Genomic DNA, 26960 nt, shown 5'->3' on the forward strand with positions numbered 1-26960 from the left:
CATCTCTTTTCTAAAATAAAGAATCCTAGTCTATTTAATCTTACCTCATGTGGAAGTTGTTTCATACCCATAAGTATTTGTGTTGCCCTTTTCTGCACCTTTTCCAGTTCCAATACATCTTATTTGAGATGGAGCGACCACAACTGCACACATTATTCAAGGAGGGGAGTAGCATGGATGTATATAGTGGCATTAAGATATTTTCAGTCTTGTTATCTATCCTTATTCCTAACATTGTTTGCTTTTTTGATCGCTGCTGCACATTGAGAGGATATTTTCAGAGAGCTATCCATGATGACTCCAAGATCTCTTTCTTGAACAGTAACAGCTAATGCAGACCCCATCATTTTGTATGTATAGTTGGGATTTTTTTTCCAACGTGCATCGCTTTGCACTTATCAACATTGATTTTCATCTGCCATTTTGTTGCCCAGTCACTAATTGCTTCCTATCTTTTAACCACTTATTGATCCATAAGAGGACCTTTCCTTTTTCCCATGACTGCCTATTTTGCTTAAGAGCATTTGGTGAGAGACCTTGTCAAAGGCTTTCTGAAAGTCCAAGTACACTATATCCACTGACTCAACCTTTTCCACATGTTTGTTTGACTCCCTCAAAGAATTCCAACAGACTGGTGAGGCATGATTTCCCTTTACAAAAACCATGTTGACTCTTCCCCCAAACATATCTTGTTCATCTATATGTCTGATAATTCTGTTCTTTATTAGGGTTTCAACCAATTTGCCTGGTACTAAAGTTAAGCTTACTGGCCTGTAATTGCCAGGATCACCTCTGGAGCCTTTTTTAAAAAATAGGCAATACATTAGCTACCCACCAGTCATCTGGTCCAGAGGCTGATTTAAGAGAGAAGTTACATTCCACAGTTAGTAGTTCTACAATTTCATATTTGAGTTTCTTCAGTACTCTTGGGTGAATGCCATTTGGTGCTGGTGACTTATTCTGTTTAATTTATCAGTTTCTTCCACAATCTCCTCTACTGACATCACAATCTGGGACAGTACCTTAGATTTGTCACCTAAAAAAGAATGGCTCAGGTCTGGGGATTTCCCCCATAGCCTTTGCAGTGAAAACCTATACAAAAATTTCATTTAGCTTTTCTGCAACAGCCTCGTCTTCCTTGAGTGCTCCTTTAGTACCTTGATTGTCCAGTAGCTCCATTGACTGTTTGGCAGGCTTTCTGCTTGTAATGTACTTAAAAAAATTTTGCTGATAGTTTTTGTGTCTTTAGCTAGTTGCTCTTCAGATTATTTCTTGGCCTGCCTTATTATACTTTTACACTTGGCTTGCCACAGTTCATGCTCCTTTCTATTGTCCTTAGTAGGATTTGACTTCCAAATTTAAAAGGATGCCTTTTTGCCTCTAACTGCCTCTTTTACTCTGCTGTTGAGCTATGATACCCTTTTTTTTTTTAGCGGGGTCCTCTGTTAAAAAAAAATGGGTTATACATTTTGTTCAAGCTTCTAGTGTGGTCTTTTAAAATAGTCTTCATGCAGTTTGCAGGCATTTCACCGGTGTGACTGATCCTTTTAATTTCTGTTTGACTAGATTCCGCATTTTTGTTTAGTTCTTCTTTTTGATGTTCAGTGCTACTGTGGTGGGTTTCTTTCGCCCTACAAGGACATTAAATTTAATTACATTATGTTTGCTGTTATCAGTGATTCAGCTATATTCACCTCTTGGACCAGATCCTGTGCTCCACTTAGGACTAAATCAAGAATTGCCTCTCCCCTTGTGGGTTTCAGGACTAGCTGCTTCAAGAAGCAGTCATTTATGATGTCTAGATATTTTAACTCTGCATCCCTACCTGAGGTGCAATATACCCAGTCAATATGAGGACAGTTGAAATCCCCCATTATTATTGGATTGTCTGCCTTTATAGCTTCTCTAATCTCCATGACCATTTCACAGGCACTGTCACCATCCTGGTCAGGGGGTTGATAGTATATTCCTACTGCAATCCTCTTTTTGGTCATATCCCAAGGTTTGTTTTTCCTGCTCTGCAGTTTGCCTGTGACTGATATTCATGCTGTTCTGTCCAGTGTTTAAGCCTGGGAATCTGGTTGCAGGAGGGGTCTGAGACATTTCTCCTTCTTTTTTATGTGGTCAATGTACTTATCCAAATGCACATTCTCTATTACCACATATCCTTTCACAGCAAGAAGGCCTAATGTGAGGAGAGCTATAGCTCATATCCGTAGTTAAAGAAGCCTCTGTAGACTTGTTCACCCAAAGCTTGCATTTCACTATTGAATACATTTCACAAAGTATTGAATCAGTCATTACTGATTTCATACTTTGATAAAGGCAGTGTACTGCTCCCTTTCAGTTTTAAATTGTCTTGAACTGGTATCATAATGTCACTCTGTGACAGATTTTTTTATATTTGTATTTTTATCTAAAGAAACTTTGTTGTTGTGTATTTGGTTCATATGTATGAAACAAAGGGATAATTGTAAACAGAGTGAGTGTGCAAATGTGTGTAATTTCTTTCAATGATGCCATATACTTTATAATATGCTTAATTATTTCCCTATGTAAAACACTTGGGGCATATCCCAGAGGGTTAGCAAGCATCCAAAGAATCTACTCTCAATTCTGAGGAACATAAAATGTTTAACTTGGTGGTGTGGCTGAGTCTCACTTTTTTATATGTGATCACTTTCATCAAGTGGTGTTGACAGCAACAAGGGCTGGGTTCAATATCTAGTGGTTCCTCATAATGTTACAAAACAGACCTGGCTTTTGAACCTCCACCCAGAAATCCGGGAAAACCAAACACCACCACTAGGTGCCTCTAAGAGGCAATTCTTGCCTTCTCGCAAGTACTGAGTCTGTGTATAATAAAAGAAAACTTTTATTAAAAGGGAGAAGGAACTCAGCATTAATTTGGGAAAACACCATAACAATGTTTCAAAAGTATGCAAACCACGAGTTCACACCCACCCCACAGTATCTTGGGCAATAGTCCTTTGCCTCCATTTTCCATCTTGTGGTGTTGAAGTCTGATGAGTGAATGTCCTGTAACACACCACTCCCCTTTTCCTGTGACACACCACTCCCCTTTTCCTCTGCTGCACCCACTCCCGGTTGTTTGAAGTAAAAATCCCAGAATTCAGGGTTTGTTCACAGGGGTTCACCTCCCTGAAAGGGGGTTGAGCAGTGCGACTTCTTCCTGCTATTATGGTCTCTGCCATCTTTGCTGCTGCTCACCACTGTCTCTGTGATCGCTTCCTACTGCTCTCTGCCTGCCACTTGCTACTGCTTCTGCCTCTAGCAGCGTTCTGAGGTTCTACCTCTTAGCAAACTCGTAGTGAGTTCACCAAGTAGCGAGGAAACTCACTGCTGCTGTATCGTCTGCATTGGTTTTCATTGCACGCTATCCCCTTCTACCTGCTCATCAGTGATTTCAGGCCTCGTGATCCCTGAGCAGACACAAGGATTCTATTTGACTCTGATCAGTTCTGTCTTTAAATGCTGGAAGTAAAGGATCAAATGGTATTTAGGACACTTTTTAAACAGAGTCCATGCTCCCAAATAGTAACATCTGTCCCCAACCATTCTGACTTTCACTTGGATTTGGCATCACTCCTCCCTGCTTAGCAAGTGAGGTTAAGTTAGGGTGACTCCTCAATTAGGTCATGTTAAGTATACTTTTGCTGCCTGTTAGGGATAATAAAATTTAATTACCTTGGGTCACCTCTTTCCCTTTATCCTGCTCTTGGAAGGTGCACACAATTATGATGGGCTCTTTTTTTAACATCAATTTAGCCCTAATTTTAAAAACAGGGTAAAGATCTTAAACTGTTGGAAGATTTCACTGCTTAATTCTTGAACCCTGATTAGCTAGAATTGGGGGAGTTCAGGTCAGCAGGAGATGCATAGGCAGGTCAGAGACTGCTTTGCTTTGGGTGATGGAGGAAGGGAGAGAGGGCTTCATGCTGTGCTACTGACATAACTATGCCTCTCTTAAATCTTGCCTTATAACTCTAAAATGTCTGTGTTTTGCATTTTCTACTGACTGCATGCTCTCTCTCACACACACACAGATTTAGTGGGTGTCTCTTCCCTTCATCTTTAGATGGGGTGGTAATTTGTTTGTATCAGTTTTGCTGCTGAGGCTTTGACATGAATAAACCACGATAATACTTAGTCCTGCCTTGAGTGCAGGGGACTGGACTAGATGACCTCTCGAGGTCCCTTCCCATTCTGTGTTCTCCCCTGTAAGCACAAAGACTCTTTCAAGTCCTGTTTCTTCCCCACCTCATGGTCTGTTTTCTAGGTGCCTTCAGGGCTTCGTGGACAAGCACATTTAAAAGTCTGGGGAAACAGGCATCTAACGGAGGAAGGTTACATCTTTCATAACTATACCACAGTAACCATAGATAGCAAAGGGTCATCGGTGTTCATCCAGACTGACAAGCCTGTCTATAAACCGAAGCAGAAAGGTAAAGTAGCCTCTGTGAACCTCACAGTCTACACTTTTGCAAGCAAAAACTTTAATACTTAGACCAGAACTCCTTTTAAGAATAATCCCTGAGACCACAACTCTTGCTGAGTACCAGCTTTGATGATTAATGAATTTTCCCTTTTTTCCCTTTTTAGTGCTGATAAACCTGTTTATGGTCACTTCTGACCTGCGACCGATCAATGAGAAGGTAAGCGAATAGCTTTCCTTCCCATAGTAAAATGTCTTAAGTGTTCAGCATTTCCTGTTTATCACACACATACATGGAGTTACACAGCAATGTAGTGAGTGGCTGTTCCCTTCATCTTCAATTACTCTGGTATCTCCTACTATGAGTGGTATAATTCATGTGCTTGCTAAGATGTTGTAGTTTTAAGTTTAGTTTCTGAATTTGGCCACATTGTAGCCAAAGGGTAGGAGTAAGTGATAATCTTTAATTGCTTTGTGTAGGTGTAATACTGTAATGCAATAAAACATAATTAGGCCAAAGCTGCTGTGGAGGAGGAGTGTTTGAGAGACTAGTACTTTGACACTGATATTATGGGAGCATCCAGAGGCCAGGATCAGTCACTTAAGCAGAGGTCTGCAGGGCTAGTTTTCAAGTCAGATGCTTGAGTGAAATGGTTGTTTGACTAAACTGCTTTTTCAGATGAGTGGATATTACGTGTCCCTTCTGCACCAACATGCAGGGGCCAGAAACTCTGTGGGGTACCCTACTTGCGCCAGCCTCACAGCTTCTCACAAGATAGAAAAATATGGCTTTGTCTCATGGGTTATTTTATTCCTTGTTTCTTTCAGATTGAAGCCTACATAGTCGTGAGTATCCACCATTTAGCAAGTGGCATCATTATACAGGGTCACTGTGGCCTCTCTGAAGGGAGCAGGTCACAAGTTCATGCTCTGCCAAATCTATCATCACCATCTCTGCTTGGAGTTCAGAAATGTCTTCCCATAAATGCCTTTTCAAAGGAAAACTGAACAAATTGGTTACATCCACTGGGGTTTATGAATATAACAACCTTACCCATCTCTCTTATTTTACTTGTGAAGATACATTCCTATGCTGCACCTGGCTGGGTAATATGATTCTCTTTGCGCCCAGACTTATGATAATGGACGCATTTGAAATGCATGGAGATGAAGAGATCTTACTAGATTACTCATATACCCCTCTCCATTTCTTCTTTGTTTTGAAGGGAATGAGGGACCCTTTCTTTGACCATCCTCTTTTAACTAATTTCTTTATCTGACAAGAAATGGAAGAGCTGACACCATGGTCTGTACTTTTGTTAACTGACTGACTGGCTTTAGTGTTGACACAAAATAGCCCAAGCAATGGATTATTATTGTTTTTTAGCAGATTGATGCTAATTATTTGTGTGAAAGTGAAATTGTTTGTTGCAGGCTGACAGTTAAAAGTACTAGTGAAATTTGCCTATTTTGTGATAATGTCTCTTGTCCTAAACAATTTTCTAGGATCCTCGGGGGTCTCGGATGATAGAATGGAGCAATCTGAAGCCATTTTGTTGTGGTAAATTTCTACCTGTTACAGTTTAGCATAACTTTATTTTCCTCTGCTAGTTAACTTTAATTTCTGCCTTTTGGGTGGTTTTATTGAAATAAACCTTTACAGAGATTGTCTGATATTCAGAGAGGGCTCAAAGTGTCTTTTCTTCTCTCCTAGGTATTGTAAATATGAGTTTCCCCTTGTCTGATCAGCCAGTATTTGGCGAGTGGTTCATCTTTGCTGAAATGCAAGGGCACGCATACAACAAATCCTTTGAAGTTCAGAAATATGGTGAGTTATTGCCTGCAAGTCAACTTTGATCATAATCCCCAAAATATTCAGAATACTGACATTATGAAATATTTTTGAGTTGAGTTGAAATAATCAAGAAATGATGTATCAAAAATTCCAGGAGAAAAAATTCCTGTCAGATGTAACATGTGGCAGGAAATGGACTCTTGAAATTTAACCAGACTCTTAGTTGATATAATCTTTTATAATATAAAGGGGGTTATATTCATCATCATGTGGCACAATCCATGCATATAGGTAACAAAGACTTCACTTTATTTTGGAAAAACTGTTAAAGTTATTTTAAGTCAGTCACTAAGTTTTTTCCTTCCCTCATAAGATCCTATCTTGGGACTAATAATTCCTAATCATCGCCCCTCTCTTATTTTTGCTCTTAATGCCCCCTGCCCTATCTCAGAGTCCCTCTGGCTGTTGAGAAATGGAGATTGTTCCCCCCAGATCCCCAAGTGCAATATCTGACCCTGTCTACTGAGGTATTTATACTGTGCTCATTGTTCCAGTCTCTGAATGTCTTCAGACCTATTCCTGAAATGACGATGGGAGGTACTGCAGGTAATGCAAGGTGCTCCTGCCCCGGGCTCCAAGAAGCGAAGCGCTGTGCCTGCAACCCAACCCCTAAACGAAGTTTTGGGTTCAGTTCTGTAGCTCGGATCCTCCATATGGGAACGTGATGTATGGATGTGGGGCAGCTGAGCACTAACTCGTTCCAGGGAATGGTTACTTAATAGCACCTTGCTAGTAGGATGCTGGTTTGATGCATCAGCTGATATTGATATGTTGCTTTCATTCTCTATTCAAGGCTGTGCATCTTCACCTTGCCTGCAGTGCTCCAACCACAAGAAGGGATCTTGTCAGAGATATATAGCTGTTAATACATCCTGGATGCTAAGATATTTGTAAAACACCTCTTCTCTTCTCTTTTTTGCTCCATTTTAGTGTTACCAAAATTTGAGCTGTTGATTGACCCACCTCTCTATATCCGAGATCTTGCGACTTGTGAAAAGGGAATTGTCCATGCCAGGTAGGGGACATGCCACAGATACAGTCCCATATTTTACAGGTTGCAGTGTAGCTGTGGGATGGTGCAATCATCTAAGCTCAGAGGGAGTATGTGTCTCATCCTCCAAACTTTCCAGCATGACTTTGGAGCATTGTCAGATGATTTTCCTGTCACTGCACGTTTGGATGTGATGCTCAGATACCCGTGGTCTCCTGGCTTCCGTAATAAAGTTTCTAATTCCTCCATCGCATACACATCTCTTATGGTATGCTGTACTGTGTGTTGAGCAAATCCTTTATGCATAAAGTCTCTGGAAGAGGAGGAAGCTGCTCTGGTGTTTGGCTTAGCACCATAGCAATTCGTCATCATGCTAAGGTCCACAGATCCGTTACAATGGGTACTTCAGCCTTCCTGCAGTTTGGGGGCAAAACCAGACCTGTCAGTCACTGCCAGCACAGGAATGCCTCATCTCCTGAAGTTCCTTGCTGTCTCATTTGCTTCCCCAGCCCCGGGTGGCTCATCCATCCTTCCCAGCTGAAGAGCTTTTCTGAGGAAAATTCCAAACTTTATTTCAAATTTCTGACAAACAGTTAGGCTCAATAATAGATCCATCTAATTCCTAGTCATGTCCCAGGATTGCATTTGCTATTTGCGGAGATGCTCCCCTCAGCTCTGTTTCTACTTCTGAGGTGTTTGAGGCAGCTGGTGCCCCTGCAGGCTTCAGGGAGCGAGCTAGGCTGAGGATGGCAAAGGCAAAATGAATGGTCTGTGTCTCCTACCTCACCCCCTTAGCAGGTATTGGAAGAACACCAAGGCTTTCATGGCAGAAGTTGGATTAAACAGAGTGGAAGCTGCAGCCAGAAGTATCCTCATTTATTGAAAGTAATTTTGATTGACTGGTGATTGATTTCTGGTATCTGCAAACAACAATAAAGTGCCCTGTGGCCTCTCCATATGTCAGGACCTAGGATGTGAGGTAAGGGATGATCTCTCCAAAGCTGGGCAAGATCTCTGCTATATACCTCCCCACCTTTGCTGCTGTTCTCCCGGACCATACAAAAGATAGGAAGGAGAGAGGGGCTTGGCACTGTTTGTTTATGCCTTTCTGCCTGAAGAGGCTGTAGCTCTCTACAGCCTGACTCACCTAACATTGGATATTTCAGTGTCTCTACCTCAAAGAGGAAGTTTGCTATTGCAATATGTACATTAGGTTCAAAATGGATATCGGGATGAAGTGATTATCACTCTTGGACTCTAGAAGGAAGTCAGCAAATAAAAGAAGTAAATCAGCAAATAAAAGTACCATATTGGACAAGTGAAACATAGCCTTGGATTCCTCCAAGAGGCCTCTACTATGGATACCTGAGGACATTCAAGCAAAAGATCAAGTCTCTGTACTATAACATTCTCATTATGTTCAAGAAAATAAAGTTTTGTACAAAACCTGACATTAAATACCCTCTTAGGAGACCTCCCCTGATTCCAGCCCCTCCAAAGTTAAAAAGCACAACTTTGGAACCTCATTCTGGTCCTTACAACACTTTCTCAATTAAGTAATTGTGGGAGGTATCATATACTTCCTATCCATTAAAGTGGACTTCCAATTAACTATTTATTTGCAATCAGATGAGTTTATGGAGTTGTGCGCTCTCAGATGAGACTAGTATTGTACTCTTAATTCAGAGAGGTAGTCCTCACAACTGTCATAGCATTCATTCCCAAAGTAAATGCAAGAAATACTCTTTCTTTTGTCAAGCATCAAAGTCTGCTCTGTGGGAACTGGGAACACTGACAATCTGAGGGCAGAAGAATCATATTTCTTGTCATGAGATTTGCTTGGCAGCCGTGTGGCCACCAATTCATCAAATGGTACATATTGATCATCCAGGCTTTAGCCAATGCTCTTTTTCAGTAGAAGTCTTGTTGCCTTACTGTCCAGGAGAAGATGCAGTATACAATATACCTAATTTAGAAAAGTAGAATAGAATTACCCTGACTGTGAAAGTTGTCTCAATGAAGTCAGAGCGGAATTTCTGTGGGTGGGACAGTCCCCTGCTGCCAGTGACTGACAGGTCTAGTTCTGCCCTCAAACTACAAGCAGGCTGAAGTACCCATTGTAACATGTCTGTAGACCTTATTGCTCAAAGAAAGAAAATTTTCATCTAAGCACAGATAAACTTTCCTATTAAAGGGACCCCTTTTCAAGTTCAGAGTGGCGTGGTAGGAGAAAAAAGTCATCTTTGTTGTTATAATAATTTAAACGTGAAATGATTTAAACACTGAATGCACTTTCCACCATTTCTGCGGTTTGTTTATTTTTTGCATTTCACTCTGTCTAGGAGAGTGGTCCTAGACTGCTCAGTTTCACTTTCTGTTTCTCATCATTATGCTGGCATAAGACTGCTATGTCTGAATTGCAGATGCTGTTATTTAAATTTTAAAAAGAACTGTTTCCACTGAAACTTTTAAAAGTAGCTGTCTGTTCCTCTCAGAATGAACATGAAATGTTTGTATTGGGGAGGAGTCTACATGCTGGGTTTTTTTCAACAGAAAAAAAAAATATAGAAATTAGAAGAAGATTGTGCTGAGTTTAAAAAAAATCATAAAACAGATGGAGCCTGAGATTAATCTGACTTTCAAGTCAGATAGTCTCCGTTAGTCTGGATGCCACTGTGTACAGAAGCCTGCAAAGCTGGAGACAGGATCTTTCTGTTCTCAGTCTAGTTTTAGTTTAGATCAATTGTTTGGAAGTTTCTAATGTAAAAACCTTCACTGAGATATTAACCATTGACATTTAGAAATAGCCTCTTGTGGTGACTTTTATATTCTGAGTTCTAGGTATGCAGGCGTTGTGGGTCCAGCATGGGGTTAATCAAGGAAATGGAGAGGAGCCAATCTGAGGTTTTCATTATCTTGCTTCTTCTCTTTCAGATACACGTTTGGGAAACCAGTGACAGGAAAGTTAACTGTCAACATGACTATAAATGGAGTGGGGTACTACAGGCATGAAGTGGGACACCCTGTCCTCAAAACCATAGAGGTGCGGGGAATCATTAAATCAGCTGCAATAGAAAGGCCTGATCTGCACCCTTTGACATCAATACCAAAGCTTCCTTTGATTCAGTGATGCAGAATCAGAGTCTAAATGTGTTACCTGCGCTCTACATACTAAAAATACGAGAGCATTTCCCATGTTATCTGACTGTGTCAATATTTGGAGGAGGGGTGTTTAATGAGATAGTGCTAACGGAGTGCTAGGTATTTTAGAATATACTGATGGGGAGAATGTGTGAGAGTGATGGAGGTTGGGGCAGTGCTAAGACAGAGTATGGATGAACAGGTATTTTTTCCCTTAGGGAATGTGTCCCCATACCCAAGACCCTTTAAAATAAAACAAAGAAATACCCCATCACCCCCCAAAGAAAGCAAGCCCCATGTTCTGTATTTGACCAGAAACACTTTTTTAACTGCACATGCTGAGTAATGTTTTCCTTTCCTGGCCTGGCTGGTAGATTGATGGCTCTGCTGTTTTCGATGTGTGTGTGAGAGACATGATGCCAGCTGATGTCCCAGAGCATTTCCGAGGCACGGTTAATATTTGGGCCACTGTGACCAGCTCTGATGGGAGCAAGCAGGTCACGTTTGATGACTCAACGCCTGTTCAGAAACAGCTGATTGACATCAAGTACACCAAGGATACTAGGAAGCAGTTCAAACCTGGCCTACCCTACAAAGGGAAGGTAAGGTAGAGGATATGGGGACACTCAGGGTGTTTGGTAGAAAGGCTATATGGGCAATTTATCCTAACGTGTTATACACCATGTGCTGAGATGCTCCTTTTATGTGGTGCTGAGTTTTATAACTGTATGGAATTGCTAATAACATGAAAGGGCTAGTTTTATTAATTAAATGACTGTTTAGGTAGAAGTCACTTACCCTGATGGGAGCCCAGCTGATGAGGTCACAATTCGAATCAAAGCTGAGTTAACTCCAAAGGATAACGTTTACACAAGTGAACTGGTATCCAAAAGTGGCTTGGTGGAGTTTGAAATCCCCTCTATTCCTACAGCTGCCCAGTATGTCTGGCTGGAGGTGAGTAAAAGCTCTTTATAGGATTAATGGGCTTTAATAAAGCTAATCTTGTCAAACGTGCACTTTGTGAATTGGTGCTAAAAATGGGAAATCAGTCAGTGATCTGAAGAAGAGCTCTGTGTGAGCTTGAAAGCTTGTCTCTTTCACCAACAATGAAAGGTATTATCTCACCCACCCTGTCTCTGTAGTGACACTGGGACACTTTTTAGCTCAGACTTAAACTTTCACCTTTGAACTGCAGTGAATATTTATCCAACTCCATATTGCTGATAGAACTGATGATAATAATAACAACAGGATAGAGTTGTCTGCTCTGAGTAGATCAAATACATCGTGGCATTAAGAGTAAGTTTCAAACATCTCAGTAGAAAGTGAGTGTATTATCACAGTACTTTAAAGATAGCAAAAGAGAAAGTGGGAGGGGGCAGTGTCTGGGGTGGGAGTGGTGGTGAGGACTGCATGATGGGGAGGGAGAGGAGCCCAGCTTTCTAGGTGTGAATAACATTCACATGCATTTTTTCTTAAGACCAAAGTGACAGCAATTGATGGGAAACCTGCAGGGGACCAGTATCTGCCAAACTACTTGTCTATCAGCAGCTGGTACTCACCTAGCAAGTGCCATATCCAGCTCCAAGCACCAGACAAGCCTTTCCAGGTAGGACAACTTCATGTTACATTATGATGACCTCTGCATTTCTTGGCTCATTCATATTTGTTGTCCTAATGAAGTATTTCCAGATATATCTGGGGGCTATAGCCTATTATTATATCCATGGCAGACCTTAAGAGGCTTCACTTTAGACATTGACCAATCTTTAGCCATGAGCTACTTCACTCATGGTGCTGCCAGCCTTACCTGCCCCTGATAATGTACCATGTTTCCTAAAGTATAGGGGTGTGTGAAGAGAGAGTTTTGATCCCCAGTGGAGACCCACTGGACTCCAGAGCTCAGAGCACAAACTAGCTCCCCACACCCTAAAGTCCGTATGAATTAGATAGTAAAAATGACAATGATATTAAAATTTTGGTTCAAATCAACTGTCTAGTCTCCTTGGAATTAAGAGTCTGAATCCCAGAAGCATCATTTCAGTCCTTTACCTCCCAAAGGTAAATAAACTGAGCATCTTGTAGTTTTCTATTAGAGAGGGTGGTGACTTTTGGGAGGAGACCTTAAAAACTGAGCTTCCCTTCTGTGTGTAAAAGTTTTCATGATATGTATCCTAAGAGTAGATATGTCCATAGCCAGAATTTCCCACCCTTTTTGTTGTGCTGATCATCATTTAAGTTCTGTTCTCCACCCCAGAAGAGACTGCATGTCAGTGATGGGTTTGTATATTTGCTTTGTAAAGTACTTTGGGATCTGGTGGTCCATATATCTGACTACTACTATATCATCAGCAGGCCTGGTAGGCTGAGTTTCAGAGTCAGAGTAGCCAAATAAGGAGTTTTATGGTTGCATTTCATGGCAGTTTAATGGCTAATTAATCTTTTACAAGATTTCTGAGGTATGGAAAGGGGATTATACTCTACTAATCTGAACACATTGTTCTTATTATAACCTGATTAGAAATAATTCTGCTGTGGGAAAGCTGGGAATTGTGTGACCAGCTGATGTGGGAACCATTTCTTCAGCTCAGCCAGTTCTTACTGGGTGTTCCAATCAACTACATATTTTTTTCATGAACAGTTTCATCATTTTGCTCTCTGGAACTCTAAATGCCTCAAATATTTAACATCACAAGGCTCTTCTCTCTGGACCCTTCTGCATTTTGACTGCACTTAACCATTTGGTAGCTTTTCACTTCCCTGTGCCACTGTTTTGGTGTGCACCGTGTGCATGCAGTAGGGAGGTGGGACTATTAGCACTTAAGAGAGAGGCTTCTCAAAATATTTCATTGGGATTCAGGTTTGTTACTCCATTTTTAGCATTAATTGAACATTATATTGTACCTTAAATGGGTGAGGGTAGCTGGGAGCTGCAGACGGTGCTGAGTGTGGGGAAATGTGGCCTCACAATAACACATATTAATTCCCAAATCCCAAAAGGAGGACGCTTGTCCTGCTGATGAAGTGCTCCTCTGCCCCACAGAAGGTATCGTGAGCCAGTGACAAGTCAGTGACTCCCAGACCTTGAAAAGATGCTGCCTAAGACTGACCTATCCTGTGGTGAATGGCAGTGGTAACAGCCAACCCTCAAAGGACTCCCTCCCTCCCTCCTGGGAATTCCTGTACAGACAGTAGCTCTGGGCAGGGTACAGCTTGCTCTTTCCCACCTACTGGAGGTGCAGAGACAGCGCAGAAAACAAGGGCACTGATCTGAAACCTCTTGCAGATACTAGGTGTATCTGCCTGGGACAGGGAAGCACTCCTTCTGTCTGTTTGTTTGATGTGGCTCATAGAGTCAACATCATAAATGAACTTTCTTCCCAGTTCAGATTTTCCTGATTTATTTCAGGACAGGCCTGTTGTGTATGAATTCGCATCTGCACGTTACAGTAATCACCATGTGTAATCTCAATTAAACAGCAAAGCACATATTACACCTTCCCCCTTCCCACTACTGTGAGATCTGAACCTTGTAAAGGGATGTCTAAAATTCAACCCATTCGGACAGCTGCTCTGTGCCAAAGTGCTTAACCCTCAGGATTCCAGATATTCCTTTATTCCTTACACCAGTATTTCCCAAACTTGGGATGCCACTTGTTCAGGGGAAGCCCCTGGCGGGCTGGGCCGGTTTGTTTACCTGCCGCGTCCGCAGGTTCGGCCGATCGCGGCACCCACTGGCTGCAATTCACTGCTGCAGGCCAATGGGGGCTGCGGGAAGCGGCGCGGGCTGAGGGACGTACCAGCTGCTGCTTTCTGCAGCCCCCATTGGCCTGGAGCGGCGAACTGCGGCCAGTGGGAGACGTGATCGGCCGAACCTGTGGATGCGGCAGGTAAACAAACCGGCCCAGCCCGCCAGGGGCTTTCCCTGAACAAGTGGCGTCCCAAGTTTGGGAAACACTGCCTTACACTAATCCATGTAGCTCCTCCTCCTCATCCTCCTGTTAGATTCTCAGGGACCAAAGTGCTGCACACAGGTGCTCCTTTGGCATGGGGGGAATACACCAGACTGTTCAGGGTGAATATAACAATCTCTTCATCCTGTGAGCTCCTTGGGTTAGGGGCCATGTCTTCTGTGTGATGCTCATCCCCAACTGCAGTTCTGTGCTTTACAGATAATAAGAAGGGTCTGAAGTGTTCATTATAACAAACCTGACCCCTGGCTGCTGTGTCTCTTTCCCCAGGTGGGAGAGGAGGCCCAGATCGCCGTGAAGTCCACGTGTCCATGTAATTTCACTCTACATTACGAAGTTGCATCGCGAGGTAATATTGTCCTTTCAGGGCTGCAGCCTGGTAACATCACACAGCAAAGAAGCAAAAGAGACACCTTCCCCTTTGATAAGAACATCCATGTCACTCATTTGCCAGGAACAGGTCAGTAGCTAAAATCTTAACCTAGCAACAAAAGTGCTAATCCTCCCCCTTATCTAGAATGAGGGCTTCCCTCTTAGAGCAGACAAACCTGCTTATTTTTAAGCCCCTTAGCTGTTCCTTGCTCATGCTAAAGGGCACAGAATGAATGTGTGGAAGGGTGCACATTAAATTTTATGCACACTTTGACATATAAAGTTCATTTACTGTAAATGGTAAATTTGCTCTTATCCTAATGTTGCTTTGGGCATGGGCTATGCTGTGCCTGGCAGTCCTGGGGTGGTAGGGATGGGACTGCTAGGCCTGGTAGCACTCGGATAGGAGGAAGGACACCAGGCTTGGTAGTGCTGTGGGGGAAAGTGACCAGGGAGGCTGGGCCTAGTAGCAGTTGGAGATGTGGAGGGAAAAGGATGCTGGCACAGGTAGTACATGACGGGAAAGAGATGCTGGGCTTGGTAATGCTCAAGGCAGGATGGGGGAAGGATGCTGGGCTGTGTAACACGGAGGGGTTTTCAAAATGGAGAGAGGTAAATAGCGATGTCCCCCAGGGATCTGTACTGGGACCAGTGCTGTTCAACATATTCATGAATGATCTGGAAAAAGGGGTAAACAGTGAGGTGTCAAAATTTGCAGAGGATACAAAATTGCTTAGGATAGTTAAGTCCAAAGCAGGCTGCAAAGAATTACAGAGGGATTTCACAAAACTGGGTGACTGGGCATCAAAATGGCAGATGAAATTCAGTGTTAATAAATGCAAAGTAATGCACATTGGAAAATATAAAGCCAACGATACATAAAAAGTGATAGGGACTAAATTACCTGGTACTACTCAAGAAAGAGATCTTGGAGTTATGGATACTTCTCTGAAAACATCTGCTTAATGTGTAGCGGCAGTCAAAAAAGCTAACAATGTTAGAAACTATTAGGAAAGGGATAGTTAATAAGACTGAAAATATCATAATTCCCCTATATAAATCCATGGTACACCCCCACCTTGAATACTGTATGCAGTTCTGATCACCCTATCTCACCATATCTCAAAAAAGACATATTAGAGTTGGAAAAGGTACAGAGAAGGGCAACAAAAATGATTTAGGGGTATGAAACAGCTTCCATATGAGGAGAGACTAAAAAGACTGTGACTTTTCAGCCTGGAAAAGAGAAGACTCGGGGGGATATGATAGAGGTCTATAAAATCATGAATGGTGTGGAGAAAGTGCATAAGGAAGTGTTATTTACCCATTCACATAACACAAGAGCCAGGGGTCACCCAATGAAATTAATAGGCAGCAAGTTTAAAACAAACATAAGGAAATATTTCTTCACACAATGCACAGGCAACCTGTGAAACTCGTTACAAGGGGATGTTATGAAGGCCAAAAGTATAACTGGGTTAAAAAAAGAATTAGATAAGTTCATGGAAGATAGGTTCATCAGTGGCTATTAGCCAAGCTGGTCAGGAATGCAACCCCATGCTCTCGGTGTCCTTAGCCTGTAACTGCCAGTAGCTGGGAGTGGACAGCAGGGGATGGATCACTCAATAATCACCCTGTTCTGTTCATTCCCTCTGAAGCATGTGGCACTGGCTACTATTGGAAGACAAGATACTGGGCTAGATGGACCATTGGTCTGACTCAGTATGGCCGTTCTTATGTGGCAGGAGGCACAGAGGGATGTTGTGGATGGGGGAGGAGGTTCAGATGGATGCTGGGCCCGTTAGCGCTTGACTGGGGAGAAGGAGACTGAGCCTGGTAGTGAGGTGGGGATGAGACATGGGCAGACGCCGGACCTGGTAGCAGATATGGGGGCTGCAGGGGAGGACACCAGGTCTGATAGTAGTCATGGGTGGGGGACACTGCCTTTGACAAATAACTATGTGCTTTGTACAATTTGTCATTTAGCACCTACCAACCCCCCTGCAGCAGAGGTTGAAGTCTGCATGACCTTCCTCCATTTTGTGGTGGCTCACAGCATGGCTCCTCTGGGCCGTCTCTTGGTGTATTACGTCAGGGAGAATGGAGAAGGGGTCACAGACAGTTTGCAATTCACTGTCAAGTCCTCCTTTGAAAACCAGGTATCCGCAACACTGCCAGTGGAGAGGATGGCCTCTCTTGTTACTCTTTGTAGTTTTGTCATCTGAACATTATGTGAGATAATGAGGGTTTTTTTAAATACCTAGGTGTCAGTGGCACTTTCAGCGAATGAGACAAGGCCTGGTGATGTTGTGAACCTCAGGGTTAAAGCCGCGAAGGGAAGCTGTGTCTGCATTGCCACAGTGGATAAGAGTGTCTACCTTCTCAAGACAGGTTTTCAGCTGACGTCCACCCAGGTGAGATAGAGGTCAAGGATCTGTCTCGTTCTTTCCTGGCACTCCGACCTATCCACTCAATGAACAGGGAGCTGCAGTGAAGCACAGTGTACTTAGAGATGTGATGGCAACTTCTCTCTTCTCTGTTCAGGTTTTCCAGGAGCTGGCAGAGTATGATGTTTCTGATGCCTTTGGGGCTCCCAAGGAAGAAGGGCATTTCTGGTGGCCAGGCATGTCCTCACGCAGACGACGACGCTCCTCTGTCTTCCCCTGGCACTGGGATATCACCAAAGATGCCCGCTTTGCATTTACGGTAAGAAACATCCACCTGTGCTCTCACTCTGACTTCTCTGTCAACTTTCTGTGTGATACGTTCAGATCTTAGGCCAGACTTTCAAAAGAGCTCAGTACATTAGATCTGGGCCACAAGTGTCATAATGGGAGTTGTTGTCTTTTTTTTTTAATCTGACCCATAGAGAGTATAGCAATGAATGCTATGTATATAGATGCTTAGAGAGAGAGAGCATCGGTAACAATTAGCAAAACTTCCTGCTCTGTAAAGGAGAGTTTTTTTAGGAAAAATTTTCCTGAAGTTTGCTAATGTTTGAATTAGAAAAGGAATGAAGGTGCAGACCTATGGGTATCTTCTAACTAAGTCTTTCAAGATAAGCTTGCTCACGATAAGCACTAATTGGCATGAGGTCTATTGGGGCCTATTCTCCTGCTGACTTCGAGTGATGGCATAATGACTCCTGACATTAATTCTGGTGGGAAATGTACATGTCCCTTGACATAATGAGATGTGATCCTGTCCATAAAAACATGCCTGACTGTACCACTCTGTCCACTAAAGAACAAGAAGAGAGAAATTAAATTCTGATAAATGCTACCCGTCTCCAGACAGGGGAGTCAGGTCTTGGTGTAAACAGAGATAATCTAAATTTTGTACGGGTCTCCACTGTCAGCGTGCTGGGTTCCCGTTTCTGCTGTCCCTATTATGGCTGCACATAGTCTCATCCTTGCCTATATCTCTGCTCTCATTCCTTTACCTCCAGGGGGGCTGGAACAATTTGTATAGTGGGGGTGCTGAGAGCCATTGAACCAAACTGTAAACCCTGTATATGATGCAAACCATTTCAATCCAACACCCCTAGTTTCAGCACCTATGTACCTCCCACCCCGAAATCCTGCTCCTTGCTCCCTGTGGTCATCCTAACTCTCTTGGTTTCCTGCTCCTTTTGTCTCCTTTCCACATACTTGGTTTAAAGGCTTTTGTTGTTCTGCCCTTACCCTCAACAGTCTCCTGCCCTATCCACCAACGCGTTTTCCCTTTCTTACCCACCAGCTCATTTCTAATCCTTTCTTTACACCTGCTTCTGCAGGAATCCACTCTTGTTCTTCTTGTCCTGAACTGTTCTTTCTTGTCTTCCTCTCCTCTTTCCTCTCCAGGGTATATGGTCTTGGGGCAGGGCCCATGTATGTGCTTGTAAATTGCTGTGTATGATTATGGAGCTATATAAATTATTTTAAATAATAATCAGATCTAAAAGAAAACAAAGCATGTGTTCCCTTTGGTGCCTGGACACAGGAGCACATGTATCTCAAGGTCACAACCGCAGGGTCACATGCTGGTTATCTTAAAAATAAATGCACAAAAGTAAATAGAGTTGACAGACAATTTTCTCATCCCCTTTGTTTTTTATTGTAAAATTATGTGGGCAGCTTCTATTCTGCCTTGTGTCCCTAATGGAACTGGGTTTGTGATATCCAGGGTGAGAGTCTCCTGGTAACTAAAGGGGTGGGGTAGAGACAGAACAATTTGGGAGTTTTTAAAGAAGGATAAACTCCTCCTATGACCTGTGATTAAACCTTCTAGAGCAGAAAGGAACTATAGTTGTAGGTATATCTCCTAATATGTGTGTGTAAGTGTATATGTATATGTGTGTGTGTATATATAAAACCTAGCCATGTTTAATTTTTCACCTACAGTTACTTGAAAATTATACATACACCTGCTTCTGTTAGATATTTGTGAAATGCATTTTCCAAACATTCCCAGAACTCTCTGGGGAGTCTGCTTCCCTCCATGTCCATCCCCTCCCGCCCCCCAAAAAAGTTGCCAGCCATTTTTATTTTCCGTAAAACTTTTTTAAAAATTCAAATTAGTTTTTTCTCTATAAATACTTTGGACAAGCTGATGCCATTTGGGAAAGTTCACAGTTGTGCATGCAGAATGTTTCTTTATTGTTGGGTTGTTGTTTTTTGTTGTTGTCTAGGAAACTGGTTTGGTTGTGATGACTGATTTAGTCAGTCTAAACCACAGACAGAATGGAGGCATGTACACAGATGAGGCTGTGCCAGCCTTTCAGCCACACACTGGGACTCTGGTAGCTACCATGCATTCTAAGATTGTACCCAGGTAACATTCTGTAAGGTTTTGTGTGTGTTTGTAATTCACACTGAGTACAATATTTCTCACAGCTCTGTTTTATCAGGAAACTCCTCAGGTTAGTCAAGGGGAGAGAAAATTGTGAGAGTGTCCAGAAAGAACTGGGGGGGGAGGGATAGCTCAGTGGTTTGAGCATTGGCCTGCTAAACCCTGGGTTGTGAGTTCAATCCTTGAGGGGGCCACTTAGAGATCTGGGGCAAAAATTGGAGATTGGTCCTGCTTTGAGCAGGGGGTTGGACTAGATGACCTCCTGAGGTCCCTTCCAACCCTGATATTCTATGATTCTATGAACTAACAGAACTAGGTAACTGGACAACACAGCGGTAGATGGACTTCAGCATAGACCAGTACAAAATAATGCACCTTGGAAAGACCAGTTAAACTCCTTGCACACACTGACTGGCTCTGCATTAATTGTCGCTTCTTAGGAAAGACAGCTCAACATCATTCTGGACAATGTAGACACATACCAGCTCGGTATGCAGTGGGTAGTTAAAGCAAGCGAGATGCCAGACTGTATGAAGAAGGGATGAGGGAGTAATACGGAAAGTATGATAATGCTGTAAATTGACAGTATGTCCTCTTGGATGCTCCACTAAGTGCTTGTCCCCCTCATATCAAAATAGCTTCAGGAGACTCAGAAAAGATCCAGAGGATGATAATGGAAACAGAGGCATCAAAGGAAGGAAGAAAGAAGGAGACAGTACAATGCGAGGATGCAGAGACAAGGACTAGTCAATGTGGCAAGGGAATGACAAGAGGAGATATGGGAGAGGAATATAAAATAGTAACTACTACAACAGGGATCGGCAACCTTTGGCACATGGCCCGCCAGGGTAATCGGGGCGGTTTGTTTACCTGCCATGTCCGCAGGTTCGGCTGATCGCAGCTCCCACTGGCCATGGTTCGCTGCTCCAGGCCAATGTGGGCTGTGGGAAGCGGCAGCCAGCTCATCCCTCGGCCCACGCCACTTCCCGCAGCCCCCATTGGCCTGAAGCGGTGAACCACGGCCAGTGGGAGCTGCGATCGGCCGAACTTGCAGACGTGGCAGGTAAACAAACTGGCCCGGCCCACCAGGGGGCTTACTCTGGCGGGCCGAATGCCAAAGATTGCCGATCCCTGTACTACAAAATAGGCCAGTTTGGGGAAGCCTGTCTGCCCCCTTTCCATAACCTAAAAAAAAGAGGATGATCATTGACATTAAAAGATACATGTTATTCCTCTTCTCTCAGCCTTTTTGCCTGGAGATTGGGGTAATTGTACAAAAGAATTCACAATGTATTTTGAGCTAATGGTTTTATGTATTTTATTCTTATACCCAGAATGCTTTGATAGGTACATTGTTATATTTGAAAATAAATAAATAAGTGTAAGTGTGTGTGTGTACACGTACACACACATAAATATATTATATGTATTTCCAAATATAACAACATACCTATATATAATGTATATGGGAGACACAGATTCAATTCCCTGCTTCTCCACAGTTTTCATATGTAGCCTTGGGTATGTCATTTAGCCTCTCTGTTCCTCAGTTCCCATCTGGGAAATGGGGATTCACAGGAGAATTGTGGGGATAAATACATTACAGATTGTCAAGTATCAGAGGGGTAGCCGTTTTAGTCTGGATCTGTAAAAGCGGCAGAGGGTGCCACAGGACTCTTTGCTGCTATTACAGATTGTGAAGCGCTTTGAGATCTACTGAGGAAAAGTGCTGTATAAAGAGAGAAGTATTATTTATTATTACTTATTATTTTAAATAATATCCTACTAGTGGACCCTTGGTTTGTCTAATTGTGGTGATTACCATGCTCCTGGGTCAAGATATGAGCTGAATTCAAGTGATATCATTAATTTCTTTATCCTTTTCTTGTAACCCTCTGTCTCATTAAAATAGTTTATTGCTGAGGATTTGTTTCTTGTCTTAGAGCAGAGAAGAAAAAAAGAACATTCTTCCCTGAAACATGGATTTGGCACTGCCTCAATGTCAGGTATCTACGGGGAACTTTTCTGCTGGTATCCAGTGGTTTGTGCAGAATCCTGTGGAGATTTTAGTTCACCTGGAGATTAATGTCCCTACATGACAGTTATGTGCTGCAACCATATCCTCTGCCTTTTACCATACTTTCCCCAGAATCTATTCTTTATAACAGAATCTATTCCCCAGAATCTATTCTTGAAGCTTATTCCCACACCTGAGGTCAGAACTGTCTGCGACAGCACTGTCTTCCCCATAGCAACTCACCATGGTGTCATGAACGGAGGATTCTAACTGCAAAGAGGGCACAGGAACAGCAACCATGGGCTGCCATGTAGACTAGCTTCTAGCTTTTGCTCACTCCGTGCCAGTGGCCAAACTGATTTGCAGATACACCTGGGATTTAATCTCTAGTGAAATCTAGAAGTGAAACACGACGCTATTTGTTGGCTAATAACATCTCTGTGGATCATGCACGTAGGTTGTTCACTATAAAGTTGTGCTGTACTTGTCAAAATGCTGTCTGTGAGCCAGTTGGTGGCCTGCAGAACACTTTGCTGGTAATCTGCAGAGAGCTACTGGATCACATGATAGTAGGTCTTTGTTTCCATTTGTTAACCTGTGTTAAAAAAAGCTAAAAACATGTTAAGTACTCCCCTAGTATTAATTCCTCGCGTGAGCAATTGCTGCAGTTGCCCCAGGAATGTTATGCAGATGTGAATGCAAGGAGAGATGGTCTGCATTATCGTTAATGTGGTGAAAGGTTTCCATGAGACAAGCTCTCTACTAGGATGTGGTCCATCTAGGGTGACCAGACAGCAAATGTGAAAAATCGGGTCAGGAAGTATGAGGCAATAGGAGACTATATAAGAAAAAGACCCAAAAATCGGGACTGTATCTATAAAATCGGGACATCTGGTCATCCTAGGTTCATCCTATCAGGATGCTGGAGTAATGTGAGATATCCTTCAAAATGTGTGGACAGCACTGAGCATCTCTAAGGAGGAAATAAGTATTGTCATTGAAGCCTAATTCAAGAAAATTCCTTTGCCCATCCACCGGCATGGGCAGGGTCACAGAAGGTCATTTTTCAAGGCTCCCATGGATTACTGTGACAAGGAGCCCAAATTGATGTGTTTTTTATTTTTGCTACTTTCTGTGTGTGATGTGTTGAGATATGGCCTGGACAGTTATGTCTCTAAAGTCCTTGCTCAATATTGCTGAGCACTAAGTGAGCTCTCTACATTGATTTGGCATGTCAACCTAACACTGCACAAAGCCCCTCCTTTCACTTTCCATTTTGTGTAGGGGTATCCCCAAAATAATCCAAACTCCTTGCCCAGTAAATTACAGCCTGTTTCTGGCACAGCCATTGCCACAAAAATTAATAAATAGATAACTAATCCCGCCCAGAAGCAGTAAAGCTAGGGATAGGAAATGTGAGGCAGATTTTCAAGGGCTTCTCCAAGTTTGCAAGTAAACTTCACTCCCAGTAAATGTTTATAAATTAAATTTGACAGGAATTTGCAGCAAGTGTATTCAAATATGTTCAATTGAGCATGAAATATGCTTTGTAAAAATACACAAAGAATTCCAGAAGTGCCAGTTTGCCCCAGCCTGCCAAAGCCCAGTTAATCATAAGTGGGAGATTGTGGAATAAAAAGTTGCAGATGCATTTTTCTCCCCTTCATTTCACTATAAATAACTGAGTCAAACATTGTCTGATTTCCACTCCCTTGAATATTAAGAATTTTTTCTTCTATAATTTATAATTAAAATATACACTTCTTAAAAAAGAAACAATGTCTAATGTCAACTTCCCAAACTGATTCTAAAAATTCCTAGAGCCTAGTTGAAGTGTCTAATGGCTGGAAATATGTGTATACCTTGGCCCCTCGCCCAGAAGAGTAAGTACCCTCATGTGTGAAAATAATATGTTAATGCTGGTTATGGGCTGAAATCCCAGTGGAAAGAATATCAGCTGCAACAAATTGTCTGGTTAAAGAGACTGGAATGCTGCCAGCTCTGAAGCTGGGATGCACTTCCGCTGATTCTCCGGGCTATGGTTTATGTTGCAGGTACCAACTTTCCAGCTCTTATTATGGTTGCAAACTTTTTATTAGATGTTAAGAAAATAATGTGCTTGAAAGAGGTTAAAATAATATGGAGCTGCTGAGCCAAGTGAATTTCCCAGGCTCTGAATAATAGGAAGGTCCCTGTGCTATTCTCTGTAATTTGATCTGGAGGGCTGTCTTCACAGGACAGGGCACTAGAGACTGACTGACCATAGCACATGGGATTACCAAGGACACACTGAGTCTAGGTTTTCTTGATCCATTTGTTTTGTGTTAATGTTTCCCTATTGGGATTTCCATAGAGGCTCCATGTCTGCAAAATGCTGAGGGGATCTGAGCAGCAGGTTAAGATTCCTTCACTTCACCCATCTGCAATTTTTCATTGACTGTTCAGTTCAGCGTTGTTCTTGTTTCTTTGGGTACCTAATTCTATTGTGAAATGTGGCAAATATGATCAGAGTATTTAACTCAGTTAACAGGGCAATGTTTAACTGGCACTATCAGTTAGGTTACCAGTTAAATATTTCTGATAACTAAAGGATAGAAACAATCATTTACACAAATATTACTATATTAAAGAACAAAACTATCCAATTAGATAGCAGCTTCAATCAAGAGATAATCTCTCATTCCATTTTACAATGTCTTTTTGTATTTGGCTGCTTTTTAAGACCTCCATAGTCAATACAACTGGTTTAAATATCTGCTGAAGAACTCAAAGAACTCTTCTGATTTAGGGCTTTTATTGGCCCTTTGTTTTTCTCTCTCTCTTTCTTCAATGGCAACTGCATGACTGCAACAAATAGAAAAGTAACCTGAAATCTGTTTGTAGCCTTGGTCACTTGTGTAACAGTCATTAGCTAATCAAGTTCCAGGCACTTCCCAATCCCATTAATTGCTGGTTCTTTTCTGAAATGCAATATTTCTTTCTTTTGAAACAAAGGTAATTTTAAACACTCAAGTTAATGCAAAGCCCAATTTAACTTTTAATACTTGGAGTCATACAAACCAATACACAATACTCTGCCTCATTTCCTAACTGTGGTGTTAACACAGCATCATATAAAATGACTTAAAAGCTGTCTATAAAGAACATATTAAAATACATGCTTCATCAGTTTTAAAACTTGGCTAGCCCATGCGGAATAGGAGAGTGTTGAACTCTTTGTACTTAAGTCTCTTCTGGGATATCCCCAGTGAATCAGCAGGTATCATGTTGTGAGAAGGCAGCATGATATGCCGAGATTACCACCTGTGCTTATTCTGGGATCTCTCTCATTCTCCTAGTAACATGCCAGCTGAGATGTAGGTTCTTCTCAAAAGGTGCTAGAACTAGCAGCATGTGCATCAGACTCTGGGAAGGAAATAAGAACTCCAGAGAGAGCCTCCTTCAGTGTGTACTTGTAATGGCACCAATCACCCTGCTAACTGAAAAAAGAAAAGGAGTACTTGTGGCACCTTAGAGACTAACCAATTTATTTGAGCATGAGCTTTCGTGAGCTACAGCTCACTTCATCAGATGCATACCGTGGAAACTGCAGCAGACTTTATATATACACAGAGAATATGAAACAATACCTCCTCCCATATTCTCTGTGTATATATAAAGTCTGCTGCAGTTTCCACGGTATGCATCCGATGAAGTGAGCTGTAGCTCACGAAAGCTCATGCTCAGATAAATTGGTTAGTCTCTAAGGTGCCACAAGTACTCCTTTTCTTTTTGCGAATACAGACTAACACGGCTGTTACTCTGAAACCTGCTAACTGAGCCATGAAATAGCTTTTGTTCTTGCTTTAGAAGAAACTGTCTGTCCGTCCTTTCAGTCACGGCCAAAGCTCCCTTGTGGGAGAAAGGGAGCGAATGCTGCAGAATGATGTTGAATCCTGATTTTAACAAAGCATGAAGAATGTTAGATGGCAGAATATTGGGACAGACGCACTATGATAGACACAGTTTCCGATGTGGCACTGTACATAGCAAGTATAACAGGTTCCAACAAAGACTACTTTTATTTCACTAGTAGTTGGATAAACCAATTTACTCCTTCTATTTCTTACTTAATACAGACCTTTGCCTCTAAGGAAAGTGTTTCTATTGCCTGGGAGAAAATGCCTGTAAAGCTTTTAATCCAGGAAGGATTTAGAAGTTAGATGCCATGTTACCAACTGTACTGCATACTAGCTAGTAACTGCTCACCTGCTCCATGTGCATACATCTCTTGGTTACAGCAGAGGTTCCCAAAACAGCTGACCTCTAGCAAGAGGAGAATCCAGCTTTGCGGCCTTTGATCTCCTGGTGTGCAAAGTGTAGCTGAAAGCCCTGACACTCCTGAGTCATATATTATACTATACTATGAGCTTGGATTGGGAGGGAATTCCCCAAAGTGTTTAGCTCTGTGAGCTTGAGCCATGTTCAAATGTATCTCATTGAGCTGGACAGCCCAAGTTATTCCTTTATTCTTTTTGGCAGTGATGTATCAGGAGAAGCACAGCTGGATGTGGAAGTGCCTGACTCCATCACTACATGGATAACAGAGGCTGTGGGCCTGTCTGAGAAGAAAGGGCTGGGACTTGCCAAACAAACAGAACTGAAGACATTCAAACCCTTCTTCATCGATTTCACCCTGCCCTATCATGTCATCCGTGGGGAGCAGACCAAAATCCCGCTGACTGTCTACAATTACCTGGCTGTCTGCATAGAGGTAATAGCATCTTTATTTTATTTATTTTTCACTCATTGCCAAGACACTGAATTTGGTTCTGTCGTCAAGGATCGTGTTCTAGGCATTGTGATTGCAGATTCGTGGTCAATAAGGTATTTGGATGCCATGAGATGAGTGCAATATACATACTAAGAGAGAAGAATGTATTAGTTTGTACTATTAGTGAAAGTAGCTGCTTTATTTTCTTTTCTTTTGACAAGTGCAACATCCTGAATGGTCCTTGCAACACTTTAAAACCCAAATAGTGAAAAAGTCTTTGGGAGACTATCGGAAAATTCCCGTTGAAGCGTGGTGAAGAGCTTGATTCTTAGTTAGAAAATTGCTTTAAGTAGTTTATCAGAGATGAGATACCTGCTACACATGGACATTTGAGAAGCTCTCTTTCCTAAACCTAGACCTTTTTCAAATGCATGCTCTTTCTGGCTCCAGTGCTCTTCTACAATCATAAGCCAGGTATAGATGGTTAGATTTAGAAATGAACATACACAAGTAAAGTAAACATACATCCCTTTACAATTTATCGAGTCACTGCACTGAAGCTAAATCTGCCATT

General features: G+C 42.2%; 1 protein-coding gene across 1 annotated transcript in view; it reads left to right on the forward strand.

Moving 5' to 3' along the window:
- CPAMD8 (C3 and PZP like alpha-2-macroglobulin domain containing 8) overlaps positions 1–26960 on the forward strand; it is an 87283-nt gene that overhangs the window by 7835 nt on the left and 52488 nt on the right. Inside the window, exons 4-20 of the mRNA XM_077842142.1 lie at positions 4301–4466; positions 4624–4676; positions 5285–5302; positions 5963–6017; positions 6171–6284; positions 7242–7326; positions 10237–10345; positions 10818–11045; positions 11227–11397; positions 11924–12052; positions 14685–14874; positions 16773–16945; positions 17051–17200; positions 17331–17492; positions 19456–19598; positions 21560–21622; positions 26155–26386. Of these exons, the coding sequence (XP_077698268.1) occupies positions 4301–4466; positions 4624–4676; positions 5285–5302; positions 5963–6017; positions 6171–6284; positions 7242–7326; positions 10237–10345; positions 10818–11045; positions 11227–11397; positions 11924–12052; positions 14685–14874; positions 16773–16945; positions 17051–17200; positions 17331–17492; positions 19456–19598; positions 21560–21622; positions 26155–26386 (2241 nt within the window). The remainder of the gene's footprint in view (positions 1–4300; positions 4467–4623; positions 4677–5284; positions 5303–5962; positions 6018–6170; positions 6285–7241; positions 7327–10236; positions 10346–10817; positions 11046–11226; positions 11398–11923; positions 12053–14684; positions 14875–16772; positions 16946–17050; positions 17201–17330; positions 17493–19455; positions 19599–21559; positions 21623–26154; positions 26387–26960) is intronic.

Source organism: Eretmochelys imbricata, chromosome 25 (genome assembly GCF_965152235.1).
Source record: "Eretmochelys imbricata isolate rEreImb1 chromosome 25, rEreImb1.hap1, whole genome shotgun sequence".
NCBI lineage: Eukaryota > Metazoa > Chordata > Testudines > Cheloniidae > Eretmochelys > Eretmochelys imbricata.